Raw genomic sequence first — 17,424 nt, forward strand, 5'->3', positions numbered from 1 at the left:
GGTTTGTTTCGGTTCTAGTTCAAAGATCCAAACACAAAATTTCATTCCTGTGCTCTCTTCTGAGGGGCAGGCACGGCAGGAAAAGCAGTATTCCACCCCAGTTTTCAGAAGACAGCAATCCAACTTTAGCATACTACTAATCATGGCAGTTATCTTTCAGATGTCAAGAAGGTAATATGGAATACATGTTACGACTTATTTACTAAAAAAGAGACATCAGACATGGTATGAATTTTAAGATCATTTAAAGGGAGAAGGGAGTGTGTATAAAACATACAACCTGTCTATATCTCCAAAACTTTTTTTTATGTCATGTAGTAGACAACAGATAATACACACTTCACAGGATGAAAAGAAATGGGAAAGTTCAATACACAACAGGCAAATGATCTCTTTTTTTTTTTTTTTTAATTTCATGCTAGTCCACAAAACCTTTCCAGAGGATCGGAACACTTGGTATGGGTAGGCAGATATGATGAAGAGAATTTGTTTGAAAGTAATTAAGAACTCTGATAACTGTAATTCTGATCAGCACTACTTCTTCGGTTGTTTTAAGTGAACTAGAAGAAAAAAATGTTTAAATTTCCTTTCTTACACAAATGTTTAATTTCTTTATCTCAGAAAAAAAATACCAATAACCTACATGAAACAGTAAAGGAATTGCTTTAAAGCAAAGACCACAGAATCCAAAAGCAACTTCTCCCCTTTTTGTCATGCACATGATTCTCATGCACTTATCTTAAGTTGACATTGCTCAGACAGCTTTCAATTGCCTAGAGACTTCTAGGGCACTTGCTCCAAACAGACATAAGTCTACTGTGGGTCCTCACTAATTTCTGGTAGTCTCCTGTCAATGTCTCTGATATGCAGGTCACCTAAAGTGTTAAAGCAACTTGATCCAGCCCTCGGTGACAAGATAAGCATCATTAAGAAAAAGATGCATGTACTACAGATGGCATTTTCAAAGCATTTCAATTCAAAAGTAACAAAGTGCTTTTGGATATCTCAAGCTTCAAACTGTCACACTGAAACAGCAAGCACAGTTCCCACAAAGAACAGAGCATCCCCCAGCACTTATGCAATCAGTGGAAAGATATTGCATCTTATGTTTCTCCCTGTCAAGCAACTTGTTTGCAAGCTCGTGTAATGCTCTACAGAAGTGTTACGGTAGCTTGCTAGTGATCAGTGTCCCCTGTGTACATGGGAAAAATAAAAACAGCCCAGAGGTGCTTGTTTGTGCTCATACCTACCCACATTACTAGAGTAACCTGGATGAATTAGTCATACTGCTACAAGTGTGTCTTCGCTATGCTTCTTAAATCTATTGTCAGAAGCAAATTCAAGATAGTTGGACAACTTCAGGATTGCTAATCAGTGATCCAAGTCAGAGAGCTCAGAGTCAGTCCCCCCGTCCAACTGCTTGCTAGAGCTTATGAAAAAGGGTTAGAAATAGCATGTGTAGTTAAATCAGGAATTCTTTCTCTCAGTCTATATTCAATTACTAATACAGAACCAAAAACCTCCTAGAGAGAAGAATACTTGAGGATAATGACCGCCTTTCAAATCATAAGCATACAAAACAACTTCGTTTGACAAGAATCAAATTCATGGTAAGATTCAGAATCTATTAAAAACTGAAGATTTTCCTACCTTGCTAGCTAGGAAAAAAAAATAAAAATCAGACATGGAACACTATTTTAAACCACCTCTTTTCACGCAGCATTTCTTTAACCAATTCAAAAGTCCGAAAACCATTCCACTGTGGTATGGCAGAATGAAAGAAATATGGTGGTGACAAGGTGTACTCTCTGAAGAATACCCTCACCAGAGGGGCACATTTCATTTCACTAGAAAAGTCTGGGGCCTGACTGAAGCCATAACATATGCAGCCTGTCATGTTTCCAACTAGAAAACTCATTCTCACTGCAGTTTAAACATGAACTTTCTCTCAGCTATCATCACTGAACGTGTTATATTTTTCCATTAAGTTTTAGCCCAATGTTTGTATTTAATCCTGTTCTACTTGGCAAGGTGTGCATGTTTTTTTAATTCTTAACCACAAATTTTCTCAGTGGTGCGTTGATGTCACTAACCGACAACATGACAAACTTTTGAAAACTTCCAACAAGAACTGGGGACTTGCTCTGTTGATTACCACACATCTAAACCAAAATTCAGTCTCTCTCCAAAGGTTTATAAACTGCTATAACTGAAGGATGGTGGCATCACTCAAGCTAAGGTCAAGACATTGTTTTAACAGCTAATTTTCTAAGTGGTCTGTAAAATAAAAACAAACATGGGTTGTTCTGCAAGCTATTGCAATTGCTTAATTGCAAAAATCCAGGTATGTTTTAAAACCCCAGATTTTATGTTCACAAAGCAGATTGATGAAATAGGTACTAAGAAGCAACATTGCATCAAGATTATCCTCAATGTGCAACTTAGGTGAATACCTCTAACTCTGGTTCTGATCTCAACAAACTTGATTAATTTTATCTGGTATCTAGTGAATCCCTTCAAGGAAGCAATACCCAATACCATTAAATCATACCATGGAGAAAAGCTGTCTCGACAACACCATTTTACTCAAGAAAAAGTAGGCAACGTTACTTTCTGGTAAAACAAACAAAAGAACTTGCAGGGAATCTAATGTCAAAAGAGAGGGCAGCTCAGAATGGTACGTCCCGGGTGAGTGAACACTGGCCGCAATACAGCCTTCCCTGTAGCAGCTTTCTGAGAATGTGTTACATGTCTCAATTTGATCTAACCCTCATTTTACACATGATTTCTTTCTGGATATTTTGTCTCAACATGCATGCGTGCACACACACATTTTGCGTTGATTTTAACAGCTAATATTTCAAGGTGTATACATTATTCCAAAAATGTACAAGCTTATTCAGGTTTTACTTTAGATGTATCGTGAAGGGCAATAGCATTAGTTAAGCAGACATGACGGTAAATGAAAGTCTCTACTAAATAGCAAGACCAAGAGGATAACCATGCCAGAGATGCTGCTGTCTACCTGCCTGAATGCAAAGCTGCTGTATCAACAAGGAAAAGCTACCCTTTCCTCATAGTTAGCATAGCTGAACAGATTATTGAACTTCAGGAAAAGATCCCAAGGTAATATCAACAGCAACATATATTTCACACACAAAAATTCACAAATTTCTGTTTTGCACAACAGTTCATCCAATCTACATAAACTAGGAGATGAGGACCTCTTGATGTCCCTTGTTTGAGCTCCCTTGAAAATATTTGGGCGACGCTTATCTGAAAACACAGGTGGGTTCTGAGATGTGCAGTTTTAGAGTGGCTGTATCCATATTTCTTTAGCGGAAATCAGAGCACAAATCAAACAATATTTTTCTCACTTATGCAGCCAAAAAGTATGCAATGATAACATAGGAGTTACTCGCCTCAAAAGGACATTTTTATTGATGTTTGTTTCTTTTTGCACATCTTTCTTTCCTGATATCACCCCATCTTAATACTACCATGCTGCATGCAGTCCAGACAGAGTTTATAATGCAACTTAGACTATGTGCTTCAGTGCTTCTCAGATACCTGTACTTCCAGAGCAAAATAGTTTTAACAGTGGTCTAAGACCAGCCTGTACAGCAAGATTAGCTTGAAAATAACCTTTAGGAGTGAGCATGCAATATCAACTTAGATATCATGAGTATAAGAATATTTAAGAATAGAAACACTGTCCTGCAAGTTGTACTATAAAATTTTAATCACTTCTTCCATTTAACATGAGATCTACTTAATAACTATTTTGACTATTTTGACTATTTTCTTTTTAAACCATCAAGGTTCCTTTATATAAAAAGATGAGTAAAATCCTTCTTACAGAAAGTGACAGCATCTCACGCTGTGTTTAAACACAGAAAAACTCTCAGCTAACCCCTCTCAGCTAACCTTGAATTTTATGTTGCTTCTTCAGGTGCTAGAGCTGAAAGCATAAGTACATAATACCTAGAATGAAAAGCAGTGATGTATTTAAGCAAGGCCATACCTGAATACTCCTTCCACTTGGTCTTTGGTGTAGCCTTTTCCACTTTCACCTGTAGCAGATGCGTTGCTCTCCTTCGTGCTATTGGGCTTACTTTGATCATTACTACTGGCAGGTTTTCGGCAGTAAGTGTCTCCCCCAGCAGTACTTCCATTCTTCATAATGGCTTCCAACAAAACTATAAAACAACAGTATATCATAGGACCATTATAGGCATCAGCGATGAAGTTGGGTCTCTCAAGTACCTTTAAATGGGAGCACCACATTGTGAAGACTAGCTGCTACATCCTCCTTCCTTACTGATCACCGCTTTGTACCACAAATGTTTCTGAAGCTAGTCTAGCAACTCCTTTTTGTGGCAAAACTATGGAAAAATGTTTCAAAATTAGTGGCTGGACTCCCCTCCACCTCTGCCAAGGTAATTTAATACTGGAGAGAATTTGTCCAGGTCCTTCATTTCTAGATGGTTTTTAGAGACACTGAACCCATCCTTTGGCGTGAAAACATCAGAATACCTGCATAAGCAACTGTAAATAGAAAAGAACAACTAACGTAACACTCTAAAGAGCCTGCAAAATATTCCATACAGACACCAAGACCATCTCCAGCACATTTCAGTTGCTACAGTACATAGCTATTTGTATCTTGAGCCTTTAGTGGCCACAAGCTGATGCTCTTACCCCTTCCAGGCAACACCAGCTGAAATTCAAACTACTGTTAAGTGCCACACACTATACAGGACAAGCCAACTACACGCAGCTCTTGAGACCTGGATCTTGAAAACCAGCATGCTTTTGCTAGATCTTGAAATCCTCTTTCCTTCCATGTTCCGACATGTTTCAAATTTAGCAGTTTTAATAAATTGTCAGACACGAAGTTTTCTTTTTCTTTCTGGATATAAGCTTGTATTTTGGGGGTACCTGTCTTACCAATAAATCAGAAATAGTACCATCCTAACTTAAAGGACTGCACATGAAGCATAATGTGGATCAAAGATTATTAAATGGCCCATCTTTTCTGAAAAGAGATCCTTTCAGACCAAGATAGCAAACTACATAGACTACATAGTAACTAGGAGTTACTATCTGCATTAAAAAATGCCCTGATAAAAACTCTCAAAGAAGAATGTCCCACTCACTGTGAAAGCATGTCATAGCTTTACTGTTAGAAACATTTTCTTCCAGAAGCTAGTGAGTAGGCAACTGAAGGATTTTCTCCTCAATCTAATTAAAAAAATTTCTCCTCTGACTAGCATGGTCTCTCTGAGAGCAGGAAAAAACTGCAATCCTACACGTCATAGCCTGTAACTCAGAGAAGCACAGGAGAGACAAGAAAGCAAAGCTTTTTAGCTTTTTTTTTTTTAAAACGGTAAGAACCACTTCCCCAAGATGTGCTTCTTAAAACTCCCTGGTATTTGCTTTTACTTATTAATTCACTACTTATTCACTGGCCACAGCACTCTGAAGTACTGCAGATGAATAGCTACACTCGACCTGAACAAGAAAGTCAGCTGACTTCAGTGCTGGTCCTGTGCTCGTGCCTGCCTCAGCAAGATTCATTAGTTGATCATTTCAGGCTTTTTCTGCAGAAATACAGAAAAGGCTAACATTTAGATGCTGAGTTGCATACTGAGAGGATGTTTTCACTACAAATGAAATTGAGTTCTTGAAAACAAGAGAGCTATAGTTGCATTATGGATTATAACTGAAGCACATATCCAAATATTTGCAACAGTTTATTCTAGTATCATCCGTTATGGCATTTGAAGTTCTGAGGTAAATGAAATAGTAACAACTGCAACAAGGTGACTGTGACTGCAGGCTAAGAAATAATTAAGAACACAGATTTGAACAAACAGCGCCCTCAGAACAAAGCATTTTCAGTCCAAGTGTGCTCCAGACAAGTGATAACAGAAAACAAAATTATTCATTTGCTGTTCTGTGACATTAGATATTTAATAATGGTATCATGTGGGATCCTATCAAACATGTGACCCTGACTTACCCTCTAGAAATAATGCTTACTCAACATTTTGCAAATCCTGTCTTTATATTGGTACTGCTCTAGAAATTCCCCAACCCTGCGCTAACGCTTGTGCAAAATCAGTAGTAGCAATAATGGTAAAAACACAGATATAGACAACAGTTTCCATTTTTGATGTCCAATGTCTCCTTCACAGCAAGCTTAGCTGGTAAATCTTTTCATGAATTGGTTTGGCTGCACTATACTTTTAACATTACTACTTCTCTAATCACCTTCTCAGACCTCCCATCCCCACTGCACTGCTGAGAAGACAGTGCAGGACGCTTGCAAAAAGAAAAAAGGTCAAATCCCTAAGTGTTAACATCTTAAGATAGAAGGACACAGCATATACAAACATGCTATTGTTCTACGCTGAAAAAGAAAACCATACAAAGAGTCTGGGGCCACTGGATTCTTCAAACAAACGATACAGTTCAGATATTCAGAAACAACTTTGACTCTTCCATGAACTGCTTGTGGTAAAACCAGCTGTTAGAACTGCAGTACTAACAGCATATTAAAGAAAACTTTCACTGTGCATCTCGGTCTTTTAAAATAGGACACACAAGGAAGCAAGGACTTATTTTGTTAGCAGGTAAGAAAACAATTCTTATCTCCGAACGTGTCTGAAGGCTCTCTTGTGTGTACTGTTACCCGCTGCTGAATGAAAGATCCTTGCACTGCATTGGATTCCATTATGCATTGAACATGACCCCCACTTTCACTTATGGAAAAACTGTTGAATTCAGAATTCATACTAACGCAACACCCTAAAAAACTAAGCTCACATACTCGTGAAGAGAGAAGTTTGTTTTCACAGGCAGCATCAGGAATAGTGCAAGAATATCTTAAGAAGCACTGAAATGTCCTTAATGCCATTTTCTGCCTTCATCTCCAAAAAAGAATGGCACCTAAATTTGAATAGGAGACCTTGTGTCCTTTGTTATCTTTAAATCCACTCTTACAAATCTTTTCCAGACCAGAAATTAGTTTCCATTCAGTTGTAAGATGAAACATTAGCAAAAATCATAATCAAACAATATTTTGAACAGCTGAATCGTAAACCAATTTTCTAGCCAAGAGTGACGTCAACATGAACACTGCTACTATCAAGTCATTAGCTAAGTATCATTAAATAAGCACTGACCTTACATTTCACACTAGTAAAGCCCTAAAATAGCAGTGCTGCAGTCAGCGTATTTCAGGCAGAAGCTTTGTTTCACAAAACTAAACTTCACTGATAACTGAACTAGCGCTGAACGCACTTTAAATGTAGATGTCGCCCAAATCAAACCACATGTAGTATTGTTTTAGAGACAATAGTTCAAACCTGCTCTCTGTCCTTTTATAATCCGCTGTAACATCGGGAGGAGGAAGCTCCCATCAGTAAAAGATTCAGCACTACTGTTCTCATTGCTTTTATGCAACAAACATCATTTGTGAAATGGTGGGCAACTGTTCCCAAAATGATACAAAAGATACAACCTACGAAGCATCCACGACTTCAGTGACAAATTGGTATGAACTACCTTCTACTCCGTACCCCGAAGAGAAAATATGCAAGCACAATGACAACTGGAGCTGCACCATGTTGTCCTATCACCATATAAACCCAATGCATTATGACTGTAAATTAAGAATTTATATTAGAACTAAGAAAGCTCACAAAACCATAACCATTTCCTTCTCTTAGCTATGTGCTATGACACATTTTTAATTACCTAATGAATTACTGGTTTTTTTTTTTCCAAGTGGACCCCCGCTTAATTTATCTAAAAGATGACAATGAGATAAGGAAGCAGTAATTTCATTTGTTCTTTAACAGTGTAAAATTCCAGTTCTAATTTATTGAACACCTTCCAGTTCCTGTCCTGAAAACAAGACGTTCTGAGTCCTTGCAGCTTACTGCTCTTTCAACAGGGCTATTTAACTGTCTCAAACTTAAAAAAAATTCAATTAGTTGGTGTTGTTTTGGGAGGAAATGGGATGATTTGAAAAGAATTACCAACTTCCACAGCTAGAAAACTGAAGTACAGAAATATTGCAAGTTTAAAGAGTCCCCTAATTTCTAAGTACCTAGTTCAAATCAGGCCTAGGGCCTGATTTTTTTTTCAGTGGTATTAGGGCATCTGCAATTCTCATTAGCTTCAGATGGAGCTTTAACTGCCCACTAGTTCCACAAATCAGGCCCTTGTTTCAAGCTGAATACCTGAAAAATGAAGCACAAACAATTAGCCATCACTAGCAGAAACCGAGTGAAGTGACTTATTTAAACACCACAGAGAACTTCTGTGAAGCATTTAGTTTCAGTACACAATTCCCCAAATTACAGTCCACTACCGTAACCACAAGACTGTCTTCTTTTCACCAGATCTGTAGCTCATTGGTGACATACTTTGCTAATTTCCACAGCGAATAAAACAAGTGTCCTACAGACAATAGCCTAATTAGACATCTATTTCTTGCACTGAATACTTTCCAACGGTGGTTATGTAGTAGCAGTCCTACTTAAAAGGAAAAAAACCCAAACACTGAAAACATCAATCAGATGGAAATACCACTTTTTTTTCTTTTTCGCTTTCTCTGAGTGCTATTGTAACTCTTACCTTGAAGGTATGAGACAGTAATAAGCTCTATGAAGCAAAGGTATTTGCTCTCTTTGGTGGAAAGAAGCTGAATCGAAACCCTCAGCCTTCCTGCCTATTGACCAACACAACTTCCAAAAAGCTGAAAGTATTTTCATGCATGTCATCTTCTTAAGTCACAGAAATTTAAGGGAATATGGCAAACTTCTCCTTGTTTTTATTTCAGAGAGGTATCTAATGTGGCAAGAGTATAAACAGGGCCACATTCCTGATCCAAAGCAACAGTTACCTTCTTACAGATGATTTAGCAGCAACATCCATCCTGTCTTGCAGGAAAAAAAAAAAACTACCTCATTCCCAAAAAAACTATATACTTTAAAAAAAGAACAGTGCTAACAAGACCTTTGCTTATTGTTTGCATACAAAAAGCAGTCAGGAGGTAAGACAGGACAGAAAACCATTCACTGAATCTGCTCACCTGACTTAAAGGCTTCATTAAGAATAAAATACAGCACAGAACACTTCCAGTTAGGATTTCACCCCAAAGTCATCTTCCAAAAACGGTAAATGCTGAGGCCTTTAGGTCAGTACAGAGCACTGAAGTCTTTCTTATTCCTTCCATGGCATAAACATTGTAAGCAAGAACCAGAGGAACGCAACAAGTCACTGCTGCGTTCAAAGGTATTTCAAGCCGACTCCTGGCCCTGTGTGACAGAAAGACTCCAAGACAGCTAACAGCTCTGCGTACACTGAAACCTTACTATTGTCCTTCCTAAAAAATAATTTCTGAACACCTTTTGCTAGAGAGATGCTAATTATTTTTCAAGTCTTAGCACAAAAGTGTCTGAAGAGCCAACTAAGGCATAGGGGGAGCCACCTATCCCGTTTTCTCTCGGGAAGTTAAATCCGAGCTATGTGTGCAATTCCCACATAGTTACTGCACAACTAACGGGGAAATGAAACCGAGAAAACCGAAGCCAGCGGTAAGCTGGAGGATGAAGACACGGCCCAGCGTGGAGCAGCAGCTCCTACTGCATGCTGTTAGCAAGGACTAATTCACAGTGACAGAAGAGAAGCCAGCCCAGCCTGCCTCGGCCTGGGGCCTGAGGTGTCCTGCTGTTAACCGGGTCTAAGCCTAGTCTGCGTGGCGACGCTGATACCGACGGCTGAAGGGAGGGGGGGAGATGCAGGCGAGGGGCCGGGCCGGCCCAGAGCGAACCCCCTCGGCGCGGAGGGCGGCAGACCCGCTCCCCGCCGCCGGCACACACTGACGGTGGCAATCCGGCCCCGGGCGCTCCTCCCGGCACTTCCACCATCGCTGCGGCCTTTCCCCCAGCCGAACCCCGCACGGGGCCAAGGCCCCCGGGCCCGGCCGGGTTTCGGGGCAGCGTCGCCCCGCAGAGCCCGCCGGGGGAGCTGAGGGCCGCCCCGGCGGGAGGGGACCCCCGCGAACCGACGGAGCGGGGCGGCGGGAGAGGGGAGGGGGACGCCGCAGCGGCAGGGACGAGGGGGCGCCGGGCTTCACCTCGGGCCGTCTCGGTCGGGTAGAGCTTCTGGGCTTTGCCGAGGAAGCGGAGGGCGCGATCGCGATTACCGGCCTCCAGCGCCTCCCGCGCGATCCCGATGCACTTCTCGGCCTCGTCCCGGTTCCCCTCCATGGGCTTCTCCTTCTGCTGCCTCCGCCCGCCGCAGCGCGGAGAGCCGGGACCTGAAGCCAGAGCAGAGCCGGGCGGGGCGGAGGGGCGGAGAGAGGAGGGGAGCGGGAGGAGGCTCCCCTCACTCCGCAGGGCTCATCGCGCCGCGCCGCCGGTACCGCAGCCCCAGCGCGGCCCCGGCCACGGCCGCCAGCCCGGCCCGCCGCCGCGCATGCGCCACCGGCCAGGGCCGGGGGTCCCCCCGCCGCCCGCCCCGGGGCTCCGGCGGCCGCCCCGGCCTTCTCCCGGCCGGCCCCGCCGCTGCCATGGCAAAGCACCGTGCGGGCGGCGGTGCTGCACTGCGGCCCGGGAAGCGCCGCGCCGGCCCGGGCGGGCCTGTCCAGAGCCCCGGCCAGGGAGGGGAGCCCACGCGTTAACATTTACGGTGCATTAACGGTGGCTTAAAGTACTTGATAGCGCTTCGTAACCACTCACTAAATTTAGCGACATCAATTACATCATGCCAAGAGCGGCATCTCTAGGGGGAAAGCGCCCAGGTGCTGCACCGGAGTAGGGAAGCACCGCAGCTTCCCGGGACGGGTACAGCCAATGTAGGTCTCAGCAACATTTACCATCTAGGTCAGCGCCTCCCAGCCACAGTGCTGCAGCAGAGATCATTACCCGAAAGAGCTTATGGGGCCTGTGGTTCCTTTCACTGCAGGAGCAGCTTCATTTGCAGTACCTTGCTGCTGCAGGAGCAGTTCTGGAAGGGCTGGAGCTCACTGTCCCCAGCCACAGCAGCACCCTTTGCCTCACCAAGAGGCAGAGGTTTACCCACACCCCAGCGACAGGCACACCTTCTCAGGAAAAAACAAACTGGCAGAGCTGAAGAAGCACAGCTAAACGAGGCATGACCAGAACCCCCTTTAACCTGCTTACTACCAAGGGTGTTACTGTGTCACAGAAGTTAAAACCCTACCACTCCATCCTTGAACTCAAATTGCATATTTTGGACACTCATTGCTAGAGGGCTTCAGACTAAACAGGGAAAAAGTGCCTTCCCATTCAGACCCCTGCAGGCAGCAAAGGCAAAGCCCACCTGTGACAAAGCCACACCAAGACAGAGCTGTACGCTGCCTTGGAAGCAGGTTTCACTCTTCCTCAAATGTGATAACCCTGCAAACCAGTGGAGGCTGCTGCAGTACAGCCCCTGCTTCCATGGGTGTCTCTCCCTGATCTACCATAAAGAAAATCAACTGAAATTGTGGATTTTCAACATCCATTTAGCTTACCATCCTCCTCCACGAGGGGTCCATTCCCTCTACAGAGGCTGACATCAAGTGAAACTGGCCTTAAATAGCACCAGCCTTACACCTGCCCCACTGAAGGCAGCTGGCACTCCACAGCAGGCTCACACAGCAAGAATCTAACCTTGCAGGATAAAACCCATGTGCCATTTCACCTGATGGCACTTAATAGGTGGTGTTCTAGGGCCGTTTCCAGAAAGCCCAAGCACAGCTGGTAGGATTGTCAGAGAGCTTTGAGAGCTGTGTAGTTGAGACTTTTTCAGTTAGCAGACAAGAGACAATAGTCTTGATATAACATTTATTGAATATTTCCACTCTAGTGGATGAAAAGTCTGTACAAAACCAAACATTTCCTTTCACCAATCTAAAAACAGTCAGCTCAATCGAAACCCACTACAAATACAATAGCTTCTTTGAAGCCATGGTAACACTTAAATACGGTTAAGACTTCAATGCAGAAATTTGGTTTGTTAGAAAGCTCGAGGGAGCTTTAGCTTCTCAGTTACAAAAAGGCAAAATCGTGTTTCACAGATACAGTCCACTGGAATCACCAACACTGAACAATTAAGTACTTAGAGTCCTGAGATAACAAGGAATCCTGGTATCCTTTAGACAGTTTTCTGTTGTCCTTTCTTTCCAATGAGAGACTTGTGGATATGTGGTATTACACCTAAGAAAGACCAACAATTAAAGACAGTGTTATTTCTCTTTGACAGTCTCCCTGAACTTTGCACTTCAAATAAAATGAGACCATTAAGCAAACTCTGGTCTGTTAGGGTTCCGGCCACCCAACTAATCACAGTTAGCAAGCAATTTACATACCACCACCAGCAATTGTTGCCTTAATGAGAGAGTCCAATTCTTCATCTCCTCTAATTGCAAGCTGCAAGTGACGGGGAGTGATACGTTTCACCTTCAAGTCTTTGGATGCATTTCCTGCCAGCTCAAGAACCTGAGGACAGGACCATTTTAAAACCAGTTACACAAATCAAATGAGACCAACTGCACAGCCCTTGCTATTTTATTCTCTATGCCAGACATGCTATTAATAACAGCAAACAATGCCACTTGTGAAAGGGCTCTTCCTTTGGAGCTCTGTGTTTAGTCTTCCTCAGGAAGAGACTAAGTGCTTTATGGCAAATACAACATGTTGTAATGACACTTATTTTATAAAATACTTCACTCTCCCATCTTTTCTATAAGCCATGGTGATTTGATCTGCACAAAATGCAGAGCAAAAGGTCCCACGCACAGTTCATGGTCTCCTGACAATGCATGCACTTAAAACTGGCTCAAAGCAAGTAAAGAGTTCTTAGCCTGGTCCAAACTGGCAATATACAGTAGGCTTTGGTCATTATGCCATTTTGGAGTTAACCAACTTGCTTGCACCCCTTGCAGGAGCTTTACCTCAGCTGTTAAGTACTCCAGGATTGCAGCACTATAGACAGCAGCTGTGGCTCCTACACGCCCATGGCTAGTAGTCCTAGACTTCAGGTGCCTGTGGATGCGGCCAACAGGGAACTGGAAAATAACAGAAGTATGAATAGGCTGTGATGACAGAGACAGAAAGGCACTACTCTAAACCACATGCTGGGCAACAGAACCCCAGTGGCAGAAGTACAGGCTGTATTTCAACACTTGAGAATGCAGTTAAGGACACTCTATGCCAAGTTCCCATCAGCAACTTCACAATTTTAACCACAAGCAGTAGCAATAGCCACAAGGCAATTCTCTTCCCTCATGCACATATATACAAAAAGTCTAAAAATACTCGAGCCAGACATGAACACGTTCAAGAACTGAACAGATCCTTACACCATTCCAGACAAGAAACAGACGGCAGACTGTGCAGGTTTCACAAGGTGTAGCCAACTGAGAGATGGAAGGGTAGCCGGACTTTCATTCACCCACTCCCCAGTCCCCGCTCACCTGCAATCCAGCCCGCTGAGAACGGGACACTGCTTTGGTCTTGGTCTTCCCAGAGTCCTTCCCGGCCTTACCGCCAGCCTAGGGGAGACGAGAGGTGCCCGGGAATTGGCGCGGATCCCGCCAGGGCTTAACCGCGCATGCGCTCCTCTTCTCCCCCCACCCCCGCCCTCCCCTCCCGCGGGAAGCCACGCGCGCCGCCACCACGCCTGCGCGCCGCCCGCTAACACCTAGCGGCATGAGCCACTCCCCGCGCGCATGCGCGACCGCTGCTCCCTCTCCCCGCTAGCGCGTGCGACCCCCCCCGCCCCGCCGCCTACCGGCAGGTAACGCACGCGCCACCTGCGGTCTCCCCCTCCCCTCCTCCCGCGCTTCCGCCTCACCCCAACAGCCGCATCACTCTGATCCCCGCCACCACCACCCCCCGGCTGCACACCCGCCCCCGATCGACCCCCGCGGCTCCTCACCATCGCGAACCGGACCGCAGGGGCGGAAAGAGGCAGAGAGCGTCCCGCACACAGGGAGCCCGGGCGGCAGCACCGACCTACCCCGACCCGCCGCGATTCAAACTGCGTCCGCTCCCGCCTTCCCCCGGCCCTTTATAACCGCCGAACGTGCCTGCATCCGGGAACCCTAGCCTCGCCCCTAGCCAATGGCTGCGGGCGGGGGCGGGCCGCTCTCCCCCAGCGACAACCAATGGCGGGGCGGGGCGGGGCTGGCCTCACGATGCGGAGTGCGGGGGAGGTCACACCCCTATTTAAAGGGACAGGCGCCTATGGGGGGTGGGGGGGGGATTGTGACGGCTCGGGAGGGTAGTGCGGGGCCGAATCCCGGGACGGTGGCCCCCAGCTCCCCAGCGCGGGAGGCTCCGGCTGTGGTGGCCGTGGCGGCCGTGGCCTGCCCCAGCACTAGTGCAGTCCGGCCCGGCCCGGCCCGGCCCCCCCCACTCCCGCCGTCCGCCGTTACCTGAGGGGGACGGAAATGCCATCCCCGCACGTCCCGGCCCGAGGGCGCGTACCTGCGGGCCGCCCTGCCCGCCCTCCCTCAGCCGCCCGGCCCCGAGGGCGCGCAGCCGCCCCCCGCCTACCCGCAAAGCGGGGCGTGAGGGCCGGGTCCCGCGCTCCCTCCCGGGGCCTCTGGAGGGGGGACCCGCTGGCGCCTCAGGGAAGCTCAGCGGCGGCCGGGGATGGGGTGTCGGGGCTCGGCGGGATCACCCGAGCGAGAGGTGGCTGCCAGAAGTCACCCAGCGCCCCAGGTCATTTATTGAGGGTTGTTTATTGCCAGGCCCCGTTCCCGTACCGAGCCTTGCCCTGCCCTGCCTTGCCTTTCACTGGAGCTGTTTCAGATCCGCCACACTACCGGTTGAAGCCTTCTCCCATAGCGTTAGTTGCCTTAGTGTACAAAGCACCTCAGAAGCAGCCTGAAGGAGATAACATCCCAGGCTCGGGATGAAGAGCTAATACACAGCGTTACGGAAGACACGAGGCCGTCTGGTGCCATTTGAACAGGGATGAAGTCACATCTACTCTTCATGATGCTGGGGGCAGGGAAGTGCCAGCGTGGCCAGCAACTCCATACACCTCCACTGGTTTTTATTTTTACCTCTGTCTTACCCAAGAGATGAATGATGACCAAGGGCAACCCTGCCTCGGACCCATCACTCTCAGTGTGTATCTTACAAACCAGTTAAAAACTGCTCATCATGAATTTGATTCTGTGTGTGATGTTTAATTAGTGCAGTAGTGCAGTGCAGATATCCTCAGCCTGGGCACTTCAAATCCCTGCCCATATTTCCCTGAAATGAAGCCTTAGCCCCATTTTTTTTTTAGGTGCCATTTTCAGTACAGCATCATTCTTTCTACTTCAGAAAAAAAAGCAGGCTAGCTGTTTAACCTCAGAGCTCAGTCAGAGATGTTCTCAGTTAATCTCCCTCTTTTGACTCAAAAAAAAAACCCCACCCCAATTCATTGTGCTATTCCAGAACACCATAGATCTTGGTTATCTGCGAGACACCCAAATTATCTGTGAGTATGCAACAAGGTCAGGGAGAAACACTGACCCTTCAGTGGCTGAATCGTTCTTTAGAGGGAAGACTAGCTCAATCTGTCACGTGCTTTACCAGTCTAATCACAAAGCTACCACTTTAGTAGGTGTCAGTGTATGTATTTCTTTTACCTTGATATTGAATGGTCCAAAGCATGATGAGTGCTCTTACAGACAGAGGTTTAATGGAAGATAGAGCTGAGCATAATGTTGTTGTGAGGATACTCTCCTCACCATAACTTTTCCACTTTCTTCAGGTCTACAACAAGCAAAATAGAGCTTTAAGATAAGAGGGTACATGGTGATCCCTAGAGCTCCTCTTCAAGGCTTTTTCAGTGTTTACCGAAATAGTAAAGATTTAAAACTTTGAGGCTTTTCTGCTCCTATGGCTGACCCCAAATACTTGGTCCCCTGGTTACAAAGGACACTTTGCTCAAGCCTCCAGACAGCCTAAGGCCATGTGGTCAATGCCTTCAACACCGGAGTTTTAGTTCAGACATTTTGTGCTAGCTGCTCCTGCTTCAGGGAAGGGAGACCTACTTCCAGGCACATGCACAGAGAGGCAGGACCGAATTGAGAGCAGACACTCCTACATGCAGGAATCTGGTGGTTTGTTTTTATGTAACTGTCTGGTGCCTCTGTCTATTTGAAGAATTCGTTGTTTATGCTTTCCGTCGGCAAGCAAGAAGATAAGAGGATTTGGGTTTTTTTAAAGTTTGAAAACAAACCTCAAGATTTTACAGAAGCCTGCAGAAGTTAAGATTTCATTCAACTTGCTATTTTAAAAATTATTTCTGTCCAAAGTGCCTACAGCCAGGAGCCATTTGCCCTTTTCCATACAGGGAAAAGAAGCGAAGTTGCAGGCCTTAAGACCCTCTGGGAAAAGCATTCAAGATGTAAGAGGAGAAAAATTGATTTTTCTCCCTGGTTTCTGTCCACAGAATTGCTAGGAAGCGGAACAAAAAGGCCTTCTACCAGATGGAGATAATCTCTGCCACAGACGTTTCCTGCTTCCCACGTGAGCTTCCCCAATGGCTCATTTCGGCTGCACACTTTCAGCCGCTCAGGGCTCCTTACAGTAGCTCCTTATGCAGGCAAGGCAGCCTAACATGGAAGGTTAAGCTAGCACGAGGGTGTATATTTACTAAACAGATCAGGTTAGGGATGTGTCAGGTAGAGTACATGAAACTAGCCTCAGGTCACCCTATGCTAGCTAACAAGCCTCTCTGAGAAGCACAAACTGAACTCCCCCCCCCAATATTTGAAGAATTAAACTTACTTAGGTACACTAGGAGCAACCCCAAAGCAACTTCAGACCCAGTTGTGAGCACAAATAACTCAACCTCAATCCTGCATACACAAAAGGAGCCCTTACCACCTCCATCTTCCTAACGAAAGTAGTACCCCAAGCCTACCTCCTGAGTGCCTTATCCAGTTTTTATAATGTAACCACTTCATGGGGGAGAAGGAAGATATCCTTCAACAAGGGCAGAGCAGAGTAATTGGCTTTTACTGGTCCAATTAACATTAATAGGTCCCTTTAAGAAGGTGAAAAATCCCTCTAGAAGGAAAGGCCATGGGGAATGTGGTGAGGAAAGGTGCAGTCATGCAGTGGGTCTAGAAATGGAATTGTTGATAGTTGGGCTTGTGTAATGGTATTCGCGCCCTGTGGTCTCAGTGACTGGTGTGCTGGGGTACCTTTTTATCACCTCTGAAGGCCAGCGATGAAAAGCTTTGCATCAGTTACCCAGCCCTTGTGCCACTGCTTTATTTGTGTTAAGTTTTTCTGATGTTTCTCATTATAAGACATTGTACTTGTACTAAACCCCTGTCTGTGTTCAGTAAGGTACCCTGAGGTGACCTCCTTTTGTTGTAGTATGTTACAT

At 45.3% G+C, this 17,424-nt stretch overlaps 2 protein-coding genes across 8 annotated transcripts in view; both read right to left on the bottom strand.

The window, feature by feature from the left end:
- DNAJB14 (DnaJ heat shock protein family (Hsp40) member B14) overlaps positions 1–10,499 on the bottom strand; it is a 34,803-nt gene extending 24,304 nt beyond the window's left edge. For 3 of the 7 annotated variants that reach the window (XM_064450010.1, XM_064450008.1, XM_064450006.1), the window contains exons 1-2: positions 10,154–10,499; positions 4,025–4,199 (exon numbers count right to left, since the gene is read on the bottom strand). In XM_064450010.1, the coding sequence (XP_064306080.1) occupies positions 4,025–4,199; positions 10,154–10,286 (308 nt within the window). In that variant the 5' untranslated portion in view covers positions 10,287–10,499. Of the gene's footprint in view, positions 1–4,024; positions 4,200–8,119; positions 8,253–10,153 lie in introns of all 7 variants that reach the window. The other 4 variants (XM_064450009.1, XM_064450007.1, XM_064450005.1 and 1 more) reach the window with 3 other exon arrangements.
- Positions 10,500–11,853: 1,354 nt separating this feature from the next.
- Positions 11,854–14,122, bottom strand: LOC104040485 (histone H2A.Z). Its single transcript, XM_064450018.1, has 5 exons — positions 13,963–14,122; positions 13,499–13,576; positions 12,977–13,090; positions 12,392–12,521; positions 11,854–12,239 (listed from the first exon to the last, which is right to left on the bottom strand). Exons 1-5 carry the CDS (start codon positions 13,963–13,965, stop codon positions 12,178–12,180), a joined length of 387 nt encoding a protein of 128 aa, XP_064306088.1. The 5' UTR covers positions 13,966–14,122; the 3' UTR covers positions 11,854–12,177.
- Between the last annotated feature and the right edge of the window lie 3,302 nt (positions 14,123–17,424).

Source organism: Phalacrocorax carbo, chromosome 4, assembly GCF_963921805.1.
Source record: "Phalacrocorax carbo chromosome 4, bPhaCar2.1, whole genome shotgun sequence".
Lineage (NCBI taxonomy): Eukaryota > Metazoa > Chordata > Aves > Suliformes > Phalacrocoracidae > Phalacrocorax > Phalacrocorax carbo.